At 43.0% G+C, this 19522-nt stretch overlaps 1 protein-coding gene across 1 annotated transcript in view; it reads right to left on the bottom strand.

The window, feature by feature from the left end:
• The window catches only part of dhx36 (DEAH (Asp-Glu-Ala-His) box polypeptide 36), a 71062-nt gene that overhangs the window by 1327 nt on the left and 50213 nt on the right, over positions 1 to 19522 (bottom strand). The window contains exons 23-25 of the mRNA XM_064985359.1: positions 16487 to 16607; positions 379 to 454; positions 214 to 284 (exon numbers count right to left, since the gene is read on the bottom strand). Of these exons, the coding sequence (XP_064841431.1) occupies positions 214 to 284; positions 379 to 454; positions 16487 to 16607 (268 nt within the window). The remainder of the gene's footprint in view (positions 1 to 213; positions 285 to 378; positions 455 to 16486; positions 16608 to 19522) is intronic.

Raw genomic sequence — 19522 nt, 5'->3', positions numbered from 1 at the left:
GTGTTCGTGTACCTTGACGAGGTGAGCGATGCGTGCGGGGGACTGGAACACGATCCAGTCGTCTACAGCGATGTGTGTGTGTGTGTGTGTGTGTGTGTGTGTGTGTGTGTGTGTGTGTGTTCGTGTACCTTGACGAGGTGAGCGATGCGTGCGGGGGACTGGAAGACGATCCAGTCGTCCACAGCGATGGTGTGTGTGTGTGTGTTCGTGTACCTTGACGAGGTGAGCGATGCGTGCGGGGGACTGGAAGACGATCCAGTCGTCCACAGCGATGGTGTGTGTGTGTGTGTGTGTTCGTGTACCTTGACGAGGTGAGCGATGCGTGCGGGGACTGGAAGACGATCCAGTCGTCCACAGCGATGGTCTCCTGGTCCTGATCCATCTGTATGGTGACGTCACCTCCAAAGAACAGCAGGGAGAACGGAGACACCTCCGTACAGTCGTACAGGAAGATCTGGAGACAGACGCGATACAGCATTAACACACACATGAAGATCTGGAGACAGACGCGGATACAGCATTAACACACACACACACACACACACACACACACACACACGAAGATCTGGAGACAGACGTGGATACAGCATTAACACACACATGAAGATCTGGAGACAGACGCGGATACAGCATTAACACACACATGAAGATCTGGAGACAGACGCGGATACAGCATTAACACACACATGAAGATCTGGAGACAGACGTGGATACAGCATTAACACACACACACACACATGAAGATCTGGAGACAAATCAAATCATTTTGTTTGTCACATGCTTGGTTAATAACGGGTGTAAACCAACAGTGACGGACCCTTCCCAACAATAGAGACAAAGAAAACAAATAAACATGTATAACAAGGAATAAATCCACAATGAGTAACAATAACTTGGCTATATACACACACAGGGTACCAGTACTGAGTCAATTTGCAGGGGTATGAGGTAATAACTTGGCTATATACACACAGGGTACCAGTACTGACTCAATGTGCAGGGGTATGAGGTAATAACTTGGCTATATACACACAGGGTACCAGTACGGAGTCAATGTGCAGGGGTATGAGGTAATAACATGGCTATATACACACAGGGTACCAGTACGGAGTCAATGTGCAGGGGTATGAGGTAATAACTTGGCTATATACACACAGGGTACCAGTACTGAGTCAATGTGCAGGGGTATGAGGTAATAACTTGGCTATATACACACAGGGTACCAGTACGGAGTCAATGTGCAGGGGTATGAGGTAATAACATGGCTATATACACACAGGGTACCAGTACGGAGTCAATGTGCAGGGGTATGAGGTAATTGAGGTAGATATGTACATATAGGTATGAGGTAATTGAGGTAGATATGTACATATGAGGTAATTGATGTAGATATGTACATATAGGTAGGGGTAATTGAGGTAGATATGTACATATAGGTATGAGGTAATTGAGGTAGATATGTACCTATGAGGTAATTGAGGTAGATATATACATATAGGTAGGGGGTAATTGAGGTAGATATGTACCTATGAGGTAATTGAGGTAGATATGTACATATAGGTAGGGGGTAATTGAGGTAGATATGTACCTATGAGGTAATTGAGGTAGATATGTACATATAGGTAGGGGGTAATTGAGGTAGATATGTACCTATGAGGTAATTGAGGTAGATATGTACATATATGTATGAGGTAATTGAGGTAGATATGTACATATAGGTATGAGGTAATTGAGGTAGATATGTACATATAGGTATGAGGTAATTGAGGTAGATATGTACATATAGGTATGAGGTAATTGAGGTAGATATGTACATATAGGTATGAGGTAATTGAGGTAGATATGTACATATAGGTATGAGGTAATTGAGGTAGATATGTACATATAGGTATGAGGTAATTGAGGTAGATATGTACATATAGGTAGGGGGTAAAGTGACTAGACAACACAATAGATAAACAGTAACAGCAGTGTATGCGATGGGTCAAAATAGTGGTAAAAGAGGGTAAATGCAGATAGTTCACCAATAGCTACCCAGACTAACTAAGCTTCGGTACAGTAGCAGAGAGAACAGTCTATGACTTGGGTGGCTGGAGTCTGATCATTTTTAGGGCCTTCCTCTGACACCGCCTGGTATATAGGCCCTGGATGGCAGGGAGTTCGGCCCAGTGATGTACTGGGCCGTACTCACTACCCTCTGTAGCGCCTTGCAGTCGGATGTCAAGCAGTTGCCATACCAAGCGGTGATGCAGCCAATCAAGAAGCTCACAATGGTGCTGTCAGAGAAATTCTATAGGAAGAGAGACTGCAGATTCTTTCAAACAACACATTTTATTATAAGATTAGCAAAAACGAAGCAATCAACCATCACTAAGAATAGTCAGAGTTGAAAAGCTTAATGAACAGAGCTGTCTTTCACCTCTTACAGAAACTATATCCTTGTATCTTTGTAAGAGTTAGCAAATGTGCAGAAACAGGTTCTGGGAAAAGAGCTCGTCGGTGTAGCCCAAGATAGCTGATATCCACCATTTCTCTGTTCTTCCCTGCACTTCCCACATAAAAGGATCCATTGTTATACGTTAGTATTTTTGCTGATACAGGCTTGTCTTGTATGAATCTGAGCATACAGATGTATGAGCTGCTTGGATGCGACAGCAGTGTGTGGCCACCTGTGTTTACGATCGGCAGGAATTGTGCTAAGTAAAAACAGCATAGTGTGTCTAATTAAACAGTATAGTATGTAATGAATATTACATTTCCACCACAGTGCAGCTGGAGAACTTTGAGGATCTCAGGGCCCACGCTGAATCTTTTCAGCCCCCTGAGGGGAGAGGCGTCGTCTTGCCCTCTTCACAACTCTGTTGGTGTGTGTGTGGACCATGATAGATCCTTAGTGATGTGGACACAGAGGAACTTAAAGCTCTTGACCGTCTCTACTACAGCCCCATTGTTTCCTGCAGAGGGTCACAGTGGCAGACATGTTGTTGCCTACCCTCACCACCTGGGGACTGCCCATCAGGAAGTCCAGGATCCAGTTGCAAAGGGAGGTGTTTAGTCCCAGGGTTCTTTGTTTAGTGATAAGCTTTGAGGGCACTATGGTGTGGTGAGTACGCTGAGCTGTAGTCAATGAACATCATTCTCACGTAGGTGTTCCTTTTGTCCAGGTAGGAAAGGGCAGTGTGGAGTGCAATAGAGGTTGCATCATCAATCAAAATCAATGGGGCCCCCCTTGGTTGGTAATATTGACCATGATTACTACAAGTTTAGATAGCTGGCCATTAGACTAACTTAACAATCTAAAAGATGTTAGCTGACATGGCTAATTGAGTGACTGACATAACAAGAGAAACTACTGATGCACAACCATATTGCCTTTTTGATTTTTTAAAAACTTTTACCCCTTTTTGTGATATCCAATTGGTAGTTACAGTCTTGTCTTATCGCAGCAACTCCCATACGGACTCGGGAGAGGCGAAAGTCGAGCCGTGCTTCCTCCGAAACACAACCCAACCAAGTCGAACTGCTTCTTGACACAATGCCTGCTTATCCTGAAGCCAGCCGCACCAATGTGTCGGAGGAAACACCGTACACCTGGCGACCGTGTTAGCGTGCATTGCGCCCAGGCGCCACATGAGAAGGGACAAGCACATCCCTGCCGGCCAAACCCTCCTCTAACCCAGATGACGCTGGGCAAATTGTGCGCCGCCCCATGGGCCTCCCTGGGTCTCGGCCGGCTGCGACAGCCTGGACTCGAACCAGGATCTCTAGTGGCACAGCTAGCACTGTGATGCAGTGCCTTAGACCACTGAGACAGAGCCTGGACTCGAACCAGGATCTCTAGTGGCACAGCAAGCACTGTGAAGCAGTGCCTTAGACCACTGAGACAGAGCCTGGACTCGAACCAGGATCTCTAGTGGCACAGCTAGCACTGCGATGCCTTGTGCCACTCAGGAGGCACAACCATATTTCTAAATTGCACCTTGTGTATTCTACTATTCTAACTCTCAACAGTAAGTTGAGATCCCGACTGAGTTCCTAAAACACATTTCCATAGTCAGTAACCCATCCCTCCTCTAACTGATAACATTCAGTGCAGCAGGGTAGAGAGGACAGAGAGAGGCTGGCATCGACTGTTCCTCTTCTCTGGTACTGATAACTGCTAACATTCAGTGCGGCAGGGTAGAGAGGACAGAGAGGCTGGCATTGACTGTTCCTCTTCTCTGGTACTGATAACATTCAGTGCGGCAGGGTAGAGAGGACAGAGAGAGGCTGGCATTGACTGTTCCTCTTCTCTGGTACTGCTAACATTCAGTGCAGCAGGGTAGAGAGGACAGAGAGGCTGGCATTGACTGTTCCTCTTCTCTGGTACTGATAACATTCAGTGCAGCAGGGTAGAGAGGACAGAGAGAGGCTGGCATTGACTGTTCCTCTTCTCTGGTACTGATAACTGATAACATTCAGTGCGGCAGGGTAGAGAGGACAGAGAGAGGCTGGCATTGACTGTTCCTCTTCTCTGGTACTGATAACTGCTAACATTCAGTGAGGCAGGGTAGAGAGGACAGAGAGAGGCTGGCATTGACTGTTCCTCTTCTCTGGTACTGATAACATTCAGTGCAGCAGGGTAGAGAGAGGACAGAGAGAGGCTGGCATTGACTGTTCCTCTTCTCTGGTACTGATAACTGCTAACATTCAGTGCAGCAGGGTAGAGAGGACAGAGAGAGGCTGGCATTGACTGTTCCTCTTCTCTGGTACTGATAACATTCAGTGCAGCAGGGTAGAGAGAGGACAGAGAGGGCTGGCATTGACTGTTCCTCTTCTCTGGTACTGCTAACATTCAGTGCAGCAGGGTAGAGAGGACAGAGAGAGGCTGGCATTGACTGTTCCTCTTCTCTGGTACTGATAACATTCAGTGCAGCAGGGTAGAGAGGACAGAGAGAGGCTGGCATTGACTGTTCCTCTTCTCTGGTACTGCTAACATTCAGTGAGGCAGGGTAGAGAGGACAGAGAGAGGCTGGCATTGACTGTTCCTCTTCTCTGGTACTGATAACATTCAGTGAGGCAGGGTAGAGAGAGGACAGAGAGAGGCTGGCATTGACTGTTCCTCTTCTCTGGTACTGCTAACATTCAGTGAGGCAGGGTAGAGAGGACAGAGAGAGGCTGGCATTGACTGTTCCTCTTCTCTGGTACTGATAACTGCTAACATTCAGTGCAGCAGGGTAGAGAGAGGACAGAGAGAGGCTGGCATTGACTGTTCCTCTTCTCTGGTACTGCTAACATTCAGTGCAGCAGGGTAGAGAGGACAGAGAGAGGCTGGCATTGACTGTTCCTCTTCTCTGGTACTGATAACATTCAGTGAGGCAGGGTAGAGAGAGGACAGAGAGAGGCTGGCATTGACTGTTCCTCTTCTCTGGTACTGATAACTGCTAACATTCAGTGAGGCAGGGTAGAGAGAGGACAGAGAGAGGCTGGCATTGACTGTTCCTCTTCTCTGGTACTGATAACATTCAGTGCAGCAGGGTAGAGAGAGGCTGGCATTGACTGTTCCTCTTCTCTGGTACTGCCCGGGAGCTTGGATGTGCCAGGGACTTTGGGAGGGAGTTGAAAGCCACTGGTTTAATCAAATATTAATCAAGTCTAAAAATGGGACCAGAGTTAACCTTTAACACGCCAACTCAGTGAAACGGTCACAAACAACACTGGAATTCACAACCATCCATCCAAGTCCATATCCCTCACCCTCTGGTGTGTGTATCCTACTGCATGAATCATGGTGAAGTATCTACTATCACTCATCCTCTGGTGTGTGTATCCTACTGCATGAATCATGGTGAAGTATCTACTATCACTCATCCTCTGGTGTGTGTATCCCACTCATCCTCTGGTGTGCGTATCCTACGCATGAATCATGGTGAAGTATCTACTATCACTCATCCTCTGGTGTGTGTATCCTACTCATCCTCTGGTGTGTGTATCCTACTGCATGAATCATGGTGAAGTATCTATCTATCACTCATCCTCTGGTGTGTGTATCCTACTCATCCTCTGGTGTGTGTATCCTACTGCATGAATCATGGTGAAGTATCTATCTATCACTCATCCTCTGGTGTGTGTATCCTACTCATCCTCTGGTGTGTATCCTACTGCATGAATCAAGGTGAAGTATCTATCACTCATCCTCTGGTGTGTGTATCCTACTGCATGAATCAGGGTGAAGTATCTATCCCTCATCCTCTGGTGTGTGTATCCTACTGCATGAATCATGGTGAAGTATCTATACCTCATCCTCTGGTGTGTGTATCCTACTGCATGAATCATGGTGAAGTATCTATCTATCACTCACCCTCTGGTGTGTATCCTACTGCATGAATCAGGGTGAAGTATCTATCCCTCATCCTCTGGTGTGTGTATCCTACTGCATGAATCATGGTGAAGTATCTATCTATCACTCATCCTCTGGTGTGTGTATCCTACTGCATGAATCATGGTGAAGTATCTATCTATCACTCATCCTCTGGTGTGTGTATCCTACTGCATGAATCATGGTGAAGTATCTATCTATCCCTCATCCTCTGGTGTGTGTATCCTACTGCATGAATCAGGGTGAAGTATCTATCACTCATCCTCTGGTGTGTGTATCCTACTCATCCTCTGGTGTGTGTATCCTACTCATCCTCTGGTGTGTGTATCCTACTCATCCTCTGGTGTGTGTATCCTACTCATCCTCTGGTGTGTGTATCCTACTCATCCTCTGGTGTGTGTATCCTACTCATCCTCTGGTGTGTGTATCCTACTCATCCTCTGGTGTGTGTATCCTACTCATCCTCTGGTGTGTGTATCCTACTCATCCTCTGGTGTGTGTATCCTACTCATCCTCTGGTGTGTGTATCCTACTCATCCTCTGGTGTGTGTATCCTACTCATCCTCTGGTGTGTGTATCCTACTCATCCTCTGGTGTGTGTATCCTACTCATCCTCTGGTGTGTGTATCCTACTCATCCTCTGGTGTGTGTATCCTACTCATCCTCTGGTGTGTGTATCCTACTCATCCTCTGGTGTGTGTATCCTACTCATCCTCTGGTGTGTGTATCCTACTCATCCTCTGGTGTGTGTATCCTACTCATCCTCTGGTGTGTGTATCCTACTCATCCTCTGGTGTGTGTATCCTACTCATCCTCTGGTGTGTGTATCCTACTCATCCTCTGGTGTGTGTATCCTACTCATCCTCTGGTGTGTGTATCCTACTCATCCTCTGGTGTGTGTATCCTACTCATCCTCTGGTGTGTGTATCCTACTCATCCTCTGGTGTGTGTATCCTACTCATCCTCTGGTGTGTGTATCCTACTCATCCTCTTGTGTGTATCCTTTGTACTCATCCTCTGGTGTGTGTATCCTACTCATCCTCTGGTGTGTGTATCCTACTGCTTGAATCAGGGGCATGCATATATCAAAAGATTGGTATTCATTTGCAATAGGAAGAAAAGTAAAAGTCCCTTCTGGTCTGTCAAGTCCACACCAACGACTCATGTAAAAGTCAGTCTGGAAATTCACTTTTCATAAACCCTTAAAACATTGGAAATAACGTAAAAACAACATATTTTGCATGGGTTGTATTACCAACATAAATGATCACACACAAACAATAATGTAACAAACAACGAGCTCTGGTTCCTCAAGAAAAGTCCTGTGCCTCGGGCCTAAAAGAGTCCAACCCGGTAAAGAGTTCAGTAAACTCAAGTGACCTTAGTCACGCAATGTCTGTCCGTTCATAAAAGTGTAGCGTAAACCCAGTCTCAATCAAAATATCAACTATTTTACATAAAGAGTAGAGGTCGACAGATTAACCTCTCTTGGGTAGGGGGCAGTATTTTCACGTCCGGGTGAAAAGCGTGCCCAAAGTAAACTGCCTGTTACTCAGGCCCAGAAGCGAGGATTTGCATATAATTGGTATTTGGATAGAAAACACTCTACAGTTTCTAATAATGTCTGTCAGTATAACAGATCTGAAATGGCAGGCAAAACCCTGAGGACAACCCCCCCAAAAAAAAATAAATTCAACCTATTCACATTTATTATAAGGCGAAGTCCTCCCAGAATGCAGTTCCTAGGGCTTCCACTAGATGTCAACAGTCTTTAGAAAGATTTTCAGGCTGGTTGTTGGAACATTGAGCCAGAAATTGTAGTTTGTCTAGGTGGCTCCCATTTTGGCTGTAGTGTTTCCAAGTGCGTGGAAGAGAGCGCGTTCTTTGGTATTTTTCTCTGGTAAAGGCAATAACGATTCTAGGGCTTACATTTTATAGTTTATTTACGTATTAGGGTAACTGAGGTTTGATTATAAATGTTGTTTGACTTGTTTGGATAAGTTTATTGGTAACGTTTGGGATTCATTTTGTATGCATTTTGATGGAGGGAAACTGGGTGGATTATTGACTGAAGCGAAACTGAGTTTTTATGGATATAAAGAAGGACTTTATCAAACAAAAGGACCATTTGTGATGTAACTGGGACCTTTTGGAGTGCCAACAGAAGAAGATCAAAGCATTTATTATATCGCTATTTCTGACTTTCGTGTCACACCTGCCTGGTTGAAATATGTTTTTCATGGTTTTGTATGCGGGGCGCTGTTCTCAGATAATCGCATGGTGTGCTTTCGCCGTAAAGCCTTTTTGAAATCTGACAGCGGCTGGATTAACCTGTTGCGACTCTAGGGTCAGTATTTTCATTTTTGGAAAAAAAACATTCCCATTTTAAACGGGATATTTTGTCAGGACAATATGCTAGAATATGCATATAATTGACAGCTTTGGATAGAAAACACTAACATTTCCAGAACTGTAAAGATTGTCCGTGAGTATAACAGAACTGATGTTGCAGGCGAAAGCCTGAGAAAAATCCAATCCGGAAGTGCCCCATATTTTGAAAGCTCTGCGTTCCAATGAGACCCTATTGAGCTGTGAATGTGCTATGAACCAGCTTACGCTTTCTACGTATTCCCCAAGGTGTCTACAGCATTGTGACATAGTTTTACACATTTATGTTGAAGAATACCTGTAGGGGGCTACATTGCGCAAGTGGTCACATGATGCTCCCGGAGAAGATCTTGCGTAAAGTACAGAGGTAGCCATTATTCCAATCGCTTCTACTGAGAAACCAATATATTATAATATATTATGGATATATTATCAAATAGATATTTGACAAACACCTTGAGGATTGATTTTAAACAACATTTGCACATGTTTCTGTCGATATTATGGAGCTAATTTGGAATATTTTTCGGCATTGTCGTGATCGCAACTTCCGGTCGATTTCTCAGCCAAACGTGTAGAACAAACGGAGCTATTTCGCCTACAAAAATAATGTCTTGGGAAAAAAATGAACTTTGGCGATCTGGGAGTCTCGTGAGTGAAAACATCCGAAGTTCATCAAAGGTAAACGATTTAATTTGATTGCTTTTCTGATTTCCGTGACAAGGTTGCCTGCTGCTAGCAAGGCATAATGCTATGCTAGGCTATCGATAAACTTACACAAATGCTGGTCTAGCTTTGGCTGTAAAGCATATTTTGAAAATCTGAGATGATTAACAAAAGGCTAAGCTGTATTCCAATATATTTCACTTGTGATTTTCATGAATAGGAAGATTTTCTAGGAAGATTTATGTCTGTTGCGTTATGCTAATTAGTCTCAGATGATGACAACGGTCCCGTTCACGGGATGAGTTGTCACTAGAGGTTAACAAGAAGTTCAGCTTGATTTTGATGAATTACACTTATGATTTTAGGAAAGTTAAATATTTATAATTCTGTAGTTTAAATTTCACCTGATGTTGGCCAGGTGGGATGCTACCATCCCACCTGCCCATAAGAAGTTAATTAGGGCCAATTTCAAATTTTCTTAACAATCGGTAATCTGAATTTTTGGACACCGATCATGGCACTCCACGAGGAGACTGCGTGGCAGGCTGACTACCTGTTATGCGAGTGCAGCAAGGAGCCAAGGTAAGGTGCTAGCTAGCATTAAACGTATGTTATAGAAAACAATCAATATTAACATAATCACTAGTTAACTACACATGGTTGATGATATTACTAGTTTATCTAGCTTGTCCTGCGTTGCATATAATCGATGCGGTGCCTGTAAATTTATCATTGAATCATAGCCTACGTTGCCAAACGGGTGATTTAACAAGCGCATTCGCCAAAAAAGCACCGTCGTTGCACCAATGTGTACCTAACCATAAACATCAACACCTTTCTTAAAATCAATACACTTTAAAAAAAAAAAACTGCATATTTAGTTAATATTGCCTGCAAACATTTTTTTTTTTTAACAAGGGAAATTGTGTCACTTCTTATGCGTTCTGTGCAACAGAGTCAGGGTATATGCAGCAGTTTGGGCCGCCTGGCTTGTTGCGAACTGTGTGAAGATTATTTCTTCCTAACAAAGAGAGTAAACTTCATCAAACGGGGGATGATTTAACAAAATGCGCATTAGCGGAAAAAGCACAATCGTTGCACGAATGTACCTAACCATGAACATCAATGCCTTTCTTAAAATCAATACACAGAAGTATATATTTTTAAACCTGCATATTTAGTTAAAAGAAATCCAGGTTAGCAGCAATATTAAACTAGGGAAATTGTTTCACTTCTCTTGCGTTCATTGCACACATAGTCAGGGTATATGCAACAGTTTGGGCCGCCTGGCTTGTTGTCAACTAATTTGCCAGAAACGTTTGTAATTATGACATAACATTGAAGGTTGTGCAAAATTGAAAATGTTTCATGAATTATTTGAGGCTAAATGGATTTTATTGATTGATTTATTGAAGTTCAAATAAAAGTGTTCATTCAGTATTGTTGTAATTGTCCTTATTACAAATAAAAAATAATAATAATAAAAATCGGCCGATTAATCGGTATCAGCTTGTTTTGGTCCTCCAAAAATCAGTATCGGCGTTGAAAAATCATAATCGACCTCTAATAAAGAGTATAAAATCTCAGTTGTCTTCAATTACAACTGACCACAAATCACAGTATAAATCACACTCATACAAATGAAATACTGTATGCAAAAAAAGTTGTAGTCAGCCAATCCAATCAGCCAACAGATCTCCAGTGGAGAAAGGCCACAACAAAACAACGGAGACCAACTGAGATGTGTAGTCCAAAGGAAGAAATGACTGGATCCGATCCTGGTTAAACTTGAGACAAGGCTACAAAGCACACTGGTTAAATACGACAAAACAAACGGAGTGAAGAAGCTTCGGAACTGAGGGTTGAACACATCCTCATTCGCACCACCATCACGACCCCACTTTTGCGCAGCTGATGCCGGCTATTTAATAGGGAATTAAAGGGGAAACACCCTATTGGAAAGAGAAGCAATGAGACGGTTCAGACAAAATCATGGCCGTCACCCCCCCCCCCCCTGGAAAAAGCAAACCATTGCCCTGGAACGCACATCTTGGTCTGGGAAACCGAGAAATGTCTGTCACTTTCCTCTACAAAAATATTCATGAGAAATGTCTGTCACTTTATCCTCTACAAAAATATTCATGACTTTGGGTCTGGGAATCGCTTCTCATCACTTTCCTCAAAGCTGAACCTTGGGGTAACAGTCCTTAAGGCGTGAGACTTCTGGGTCTGGGAATCAGAGAAAAGTCTTCTCATCACTTTCCTCTTCAAAGATATCCAGAACCTTGCGGCGTTCAATCTCCTCCAATTCCTCAGCCGAGGGGGTAACAGTCCTTAAGGAGTGAGACATGGACAACGCGTAAATCTTCACCGGTGTCCTCTTTCACCACTCGGTACTTCAGAGGGCCCATCTGATCCACAATCCTATATGGTCCTTGCCATTTAGGAGCGAGCTTGGCCGAGAAGAATTGTTCAGCTTTCGAGTAAGGATGAGAGCGAAGCCATACCCGATCACGAAGCTGGAACTGCATGTCTCGTCTGTTCTTATCATAATTTATTTTCTGCTTGAGTCGGGTCTGGATCATGTTCTTTGAGACAAGAGTTCTAAAGTCATGGAGATGGACTACCTGGTCATAGCATGCAGAGTCTGGAGTAACCTGCTGGGGCTGTAGCACAATATCCAAGTGTCCTCGGAGGGGGACGACTCAGGTTCAGATCTGCAGGGGTGACTCCAGTAGACTCTTGCACAGCAGAATTCAGGATAAATCGAAACTCATGAAGGTGCTTGTCCCAGTGTTTGTGCTGCGTCCCTACATATGAAGCAACTCCTTCCACAGTTTCTCATTGAGCAGTGTGTAGGATGACCCGGTGTCCAGGATGGCTATTCCTCTCCAAGGGCCTATGGACAGGGGTAGACTCTTGGGGCTTTCAGCTTTGGTCAAAGCACCCAGAGTAGGATGGTCGTTCCTGCGAAGGGAGTTAGGTGTGTTGGCCTGTTGTGATTGGTGGTTTCTGGAAGGGTTTACTTGATACTGATTTGGACATGTAATTGAAGAATGTCCCTTTTTACAACAACATCTCCAACAGAACATGGGAGGGGTTTGGCTGTAGACTCTGGCTGTTGTTGATGGTCAGGCTTGGGTAACTGTTTGGGTGTCTGTTTCTTTCTCTGTTCATATTGCAGTTGGCATTCTCTGTCCTCCTCGATCTGCTGTCCCAGTTGAACCAGTCTATCGACAGTGGTGACTCTTTCTCTGAGTTGACTGGCTAGTAGAGAGTTGATGTTCTTCAAGATCAACTTAATGACCTCTTACTCCTTAATGCCAGGTTTCCACCATCTGCACAGGGAGTGGTGACCGTATGCAAAGTCACAGATACTCTCTCTCTGCACTTGATTCCTGACTCTGTCTACCAGCTCATCTGTGTTGTCCTCAGACAGAAATGCAGATGAAAAGTTGGCCTCAAAGTCAGCCCAGGAAGTAGTGGTGAGACATGCCATATGCCACCAGTCTCGAGCTGTCGCATGCAACACATTCCTTAATGTGACAAGGAGTTCTTCGTCAGCCAGGGGATTGAGGGCAAGAAAGTCACAACATCTTCCCAGATATATTAGCGGATTAGGACTGTCATCCCCCCCCCAAAAGTTGGGAAATTGCTATTTAACCTCACTAGGGTAAGCTAGCGTCCCACCTGGCCAATATCCAGTGAAATTGCAGAGCACCAAATTCAAAAACAGAAATACTCATTATATAAAAATTCATAAAACATACAAGTGCTATACATCGGTTTAAAAGATGAACTTCTTGTTAATCCAACCACCGTGTCAGATTTCAAAAAGACTCTACGGCGAAAGCATACCATGCGATTATCTGAGAACAGCGCCCAGCAGACAAATCATTACAAACAGTTACCAGCCAAGTAGAGGAGTTACACAAGTCAGAAATAGCAATACAATTGCCCTGGAACACACTTACCAATGATGATCTTCATATGGTTGCACTCACAAGACTCCCATTTACTCAATAAATGTTTGTTTTGTTCAATAAAGTCCCTTTTATATCCAAAAACCTCTGTTTTGTTTGCACGTTTTGTTCAGTAATCCACAGGCTCAAACGCAGTCAAAACAGGCAGACAAAAAATCCAAATAGTATCCGTAAAGTTCGTAGAAACATGTCAAACAATATTTATAATCCTCAGGTTGTTTTTAGACTAAATAATCAATAATATTTCAACCGGACAATAACGTCGTCAATATAAATGGTAAACAAGAAAGGCGCGCTCTCGGTTGTGCGCATGAAAAAACTCTGGGACACTGTAGGGTCCAGTCATTCAGAGTGGTATTACTCCCTCATTTTTCAGAATACACGCCTGAAACAATTTCTAAAGACTAGTGGAAGCCATAAGAAGTGCAATTTGAATCCTAAATCAATGGATACTGTAATGGCATTCGATAGAAAACTATAAACAAAAGAATCCCACTTCCTGGATGGATTTCTCTCAGGTTTTCGCCTGCCAAATCCGTTCTGTTATCCTCACAGACATTATTTTAACAGTTTTGGAAACTTTAGAATGTTTTCTATCCAAATCTATATGATATATATAATCTATCCAAATTATATGCATATCCTATCTTCTGGGCCTGAGTAGCAGGCAGTTTACTTTGGGCACGCTTTTCATCCGGAAGTGAAAATAGTGCCCCCTACCCTAGTGAAGTTAACCTCTTACACCTATGGTGGCGCTATTTCATTTTTGGAAGAAAAACGTTCCCGTTTTAAACAAGATATTTTGTCACAAAAAGATGCTCGACTATGCATATAATTGCTACTGTTCGAAAGAAAACACTCTGACGTGTCCAGAAATACAAATATCTTCTCTGTGCGTGCCCTTTAACGTGAGCTTCAGGCAAAACCAAGATGACTTGGCATCCAGGAAATGACAAGGATTTTTGAGGCTCTGTCTTTCATGATCTCCTTATATGGCTGTGAACGCAAGAGGAATGAGTCTGCCCTTTCTGTCGTTTCCCCAAGGTGTCTGCAGCATTGTGACGTATTTGTAGGCAGATCATTGGAAGATTGACCATAAGAGACCACATTTACCACGTGTCCGCCCGGTGTCCTGCGCCGGACAAAGTCACCTGCCAGTATTTTTCCATGGGAAAAAGAGAGAGAAGCAAGCTTGAACTGCATGTCAATGAAGAGATATGTGAAAAAACACCTTGAGGATTGATTCCAAACAACGTTTGCCATGTTTCGTCGATATTATGTAGTTAATCCGGAAAAAGTTTAACGTTGTAGGTGACTGAAAAATGTAGAAAACGGAACGATTTCTCCTATGCTTTCAGGAAACACTGCATCTGGTATGTGGCTGGGAGTCTCCTCATTGAAAACATCAGAAGCTCTTCAAAGGTAAATTATTTTATTTATTTGGTTATCTGGCTTTTGTGAAAATGTTGCGTGCTACATGCTACACAAATGCTATGCTAGCTTTGCATACTCTTACACAAATTAGTCAATTTCTATGGTTCAAAAGCATATTTTGAAAATCTGAGATGACAGTGTTGTTAAGAAAAGGCTAAGCTTGAGAGCAAACGCATTATTTTAATTTTATTTGCGATTTTCAGAAATCGTTAACGTTGTTGCTAATGAGCCTGAGGCTTAGTCACAATCCCGGATCCGGGATGGGGAGTTTCAAGAGGTTAATGGGCATCACCCCCACATGACGTCTACTCACATCACCATGAACAAAAGAGCTAGGAAGGATTGAGGAAGTAGACGGTGAGGGAGTTATCAGACAATGAAAATAAACACCAGGATGCATAGTGGATCGCATCCTGCAGGGGGTGGCTGCAGCATGGCCTTGTCTTGGCTGTTCTGAGGTACCAGCTTGGCCCTCGGTGGTCTGAACAGAAGTGGACACCAGAGAAGCTCTGTGCAAAGAGTTGTGCCTAATGGAGGTCATGTCAACAGACACGTCATCCAACATTTTACGACATTTAGAGATTCTGTCTGCAAGTGGTCTACAGTGTTAACCAGGGGAGAAAAAATAGAATTAACGTCATTGGTGATGTTACAGGCACCACTGGCAGTGAGTTGGTTTCGTTGGTAGTCAAACTGCCTGTCCATGGCACCAGTAATATCCCGTCTTCCACTCTCACTGAGCTCTGTCAGCGTGTGGGTTAGAGCGCTCAGTGAGTCTCAGAGTTCCATTGAGCTCCGTTGTTGCTCTTCACTTAGACATTTGAATTCATGGTGGATTAGAGTTTGGAGATGTTGTTGAGTCCGACGAATATCAAGGATGTCACCTTGAAGTTGTAAGACTACAACCTGTGGAGATAAACCAGAATAATGGGGAAAGGTTGGGTGTCAGAGGGAGGGCTAGCTCAGTACTTCCACACATGTCCAAGTCAATAAGTGAATAACTGATTAGACCTCATGTGGCCTGTGGTCCAGACCCGAGCATTCAGATTCCCAGGGCTCTGGCCCAAATCAACTCCATTACCTCCATTCACATTATGATTTGTAATTGTCAGCTCGATGGTCAGAATGATCCTGTGTATTCCCATCGACAGGTACGATATGGATGGACACATTTTCTTGGGGTGAAATCCATTGTTTTAAATAACACACAATCTGCACAAAAATATTTGCTTTGGTTATTTCTCAATGTTGAAAGAGGTCACATCTGGGGTGCCATTTTCAGTTTCAACTTGAGGTTGTTGTTTGTAGGGGTGCCATTTTCTATGTCACACAGTTTCAACTTGAGGTTGTTGTTTGTAGGGGTGTCATTTTCTACGTCACAGTTTCAACTTGAGGTTGTTGTTTGTAGGGGTGCCATTTTCTATGTCACACAGTTTCAACTTGAGGTTGTTGTTTGTAGGGGTGCCATTTTCTATGTCACACAGTTTCAACTTGAGGTTGTTGTTTGTAGGGGTGCCAGGTAGGTTGTGACTCTACCAGAGAAAATATTGATTAAAAAGGGGAAGCGCCCTTATTGGAAGGAGAAGCACAGACGGTTCAGACAAATTCAGGGTCGTCACAGTTGTACTGTATGCTGTATGCTGTACTGTATACTCACACTGCTGGTCCTCATCTTGAGGTGATAGATGAGCCATGTGTAGTTAAACTGGGTCTCCTCAGCATTCACTGACTTGGGGTGAATACACACCTTCCCATCGGTTTTGGTATACACTCTCACCCTGGAGAAGAGAGGTGGGGAGGGGGGCATTAGTGTGTGTGTGTGTGTGTGTGTATCCTTTACAGACAGATGTGTGTGTGTGTGTGTGTGTGTGTGTGTGTGTGTGTGTGTGTGTGTGTGTGTGCATCCTTTACAGACAGATGTGTATGTGTATGTGTGTGTGTGTGCATCATTTACAGACAGATGTGTATGTGTGTGTGTGTGTGTGTGTGTGTGTGCATCATTTACAGACAGATGTGTCTGTGTATGTGTGTGTGTGTGTGTGTGTGTGTGTGTGTGTGTGTGTGTGTGTGTGTGTGTGTGTGTGTGTGTGTGTGTGTGTGTGTGTGTATCCTTTACAGACAGAACATAATACAGTTTTACGACTATTGATATTTGGCCAAGGTGTGAATCTTAATACAACTGGTTTTTAAACCATATCAGTGCACTGCTTCAAGGCTTGATCGAAGGTGTATTTTGCAGCTGTCTGCTACGTTATTGATGCATCGGTCTGGCTGGAATGGGTTTAGGGCGTATGGTCTGCCATCCATCCTGGGCTTGGGGGGGGGGACCTTGTCAGGTATAAATCAACAGGAAGTTGACAAAGAGTACGTTTCAGGTCTGAGTGAATTGTACTGAATTGTACTACTAGAATTGTTCTAGTGTCGAGCGATTAGTTTCGGTTCAGTTTTGGTTTGATTATTCTTTTTAAAATAACCACGGTTTTCGGATTCGATTAGTATTTTTTTTTTTTACAAACATTAAATTCTTACCGTGTTGCGTTGTGTGTAAGAGCAGCCCTTAGCCGTGGTATATTGGTTATATACAACAGCCCCTAGGACCGTATTGCTTAATAATTAACATTAATTTATTCACATTACTTTACTTTAATTAAATATTAGTTAGTTAGTTTTAATTAGTTTTATTTGATGACTTTATTATTTCATTCCAAGTCATCATCTGATCTCTATAGAGCTGCTGCCTATTCTGTCTGACAAAACCACTATTTTAGTTGTTCTTCAATGTAAATAAGGCATACAGTACTTTTAAGACTGCTGAATACCAACTATCAATCACTTATTTAATGTATCTCCAGGTAGAAATACCTTGCGAAGAAACAGCTGCTCTCTATATCCCCTCATAATCGTGCACTCTTCCCTCTTCAATAGTAGCAGGTTTAAAATCAACACAGACTGGGCAAGTAGATGCGCAACGGATTATGGTCATTGTAGTTAATTACAATGTGGTATGTTCTAAACTATGTAGAATATTGGCCTGTTGGAAACTACAACTCCCTACTGAATCACACAGTTCAGGCTGGATCTGATTTATATCTGGAGAAACTGTGCAATGGGTGCATTGAGTTTACCGATAAAAACAGAACAAAATACAAATAATTTAACCAAAATGTTGGTTAATTCATCAGCACTTGTCCCTGTTTGCTAATGGGTGTTATATGTGAGTCCTAATAGATATTATTTATACACACACGAAGTCGGAAGTTTACATACACCTTGGCCAAATACATTTAAAATCAGTTTTTCACAATTCCTGACATTTAATCAGAGTAACAATTCACTGTCCACACCATCAATAATGTGAAATGTCAGAATAATAGTAGAGAATTATTTATTTCAGCTTTTTTTTCTTTCATCACATTCCCAGTGGGTCAGAAGTTTACATACACTCAATTAGTATTTGGTAGCATTGCCTTTAAATTGTTTAAATTGGGTGAAATGTTTTGGGTAGCCATCCACAAGCTTCCCACAATAAGTTGGGTGAATGTTGGCCCATTCCTCCTGACAGAGCTGGTGTAACTAAGTCAGGTTTGTAGGCCTCCTTGCTCGCACATGCTTCTTCAGTAGAATTGAGGTCAGGGCTTTGTGACGGCCACTCCAATACCTTGACTTTGTTGTCTTTAAGCCATTTTGCCACAACTTTGGAAGTATGCTTGGGGTCATTGACCATTTGGAAGAACCATTTGCAACCAAGCTTTAACTTCCTGACTGATGTCTTGAGATGTTGCTTCAATATATCCACCTAATTTTCTTACCTCATGATGCCATCTATTTTGTGAAGTGCACCAGTCCCTTCTGCAGCAAAGCACCCCCGCAACATGATGCTGCCACCTCCGTGCTTCACGGTTGGGATACTGTTCTTCGGCTTGCAAGCCTCCCCCTTTTTCCTCCAAACATAACAATGGTCATTATGGCAAAAGAGTTATCAGACAAGAGGACATTTCTCCAAAAAGTATGATCTTTGTCCCCATGTGCAGTTGCAAACCGTAGTCTGGCATTTTTATGGCGGTTTTGGAGCAGTGGCTTCTTCCTTGCTGAGGACTTGTTTTACTGTGGATATACTTTTGTATATGGTGTTTATACTTGCGTACTATTGTTTGTACAGATGTTTGTACAGATGAATGTGGTACCTTCAGGCATTTGGAAATTGCTCCCAAGGATGAACCAGACTTGCGGAGGTCTACATTTTTTTTTGCTGAGGTCTTAAGATAATTTCTTTAGATTTTCCCATGATGTCAAGTAAAGAGGCACTGAGTTTGAAGGTAGGCCTTGAAATACATCCACAGGTACACCTCCAAATGACTCAAATTATGTCAATTAGCCTATCAGAAACTTCTAAAGCCATGACATCATTTTCTGGAATGTTCCAAGCTGTTTAAAGGTACAGTCAACTTAGTGTATGTAAACTTCTGACCCACTGGAATTGTGATACAGTGAATTATAAGTGAAATAATCTGTCTGTAAACATGCACAAAGTTGATGTCCTAACTGACTTGCCAAAACTATAGTTTGTTAACAAGAAATGTGTGGAGTGGTTGAAAAACAAGTTTTAATGACTCCAACCTAAGTGTACGTAAACTTCCCACTTCAACTGTATGTATATCTATATATCTATATGCTACTGTAGGTCCAGGCTGAC

This window comes from Oncorhynchus masou, chromosome 13 (genome assembly GCF_036934945.1).
Source record: "Oncorhynchus masou masou isolate Uvic2021 chromosome 13, UVic_Omas_1.1, whole genome shotgun sequence".
NCBI lineage: Eukaryota > Metazoa > Chordata > Actinopteri > Salmoniformes > Salmonidae > Oncorhynchus > Oncorhynchus masou.
This window is presented reverse-complemented; position numbering and strand designations above follow the sequence as displayed.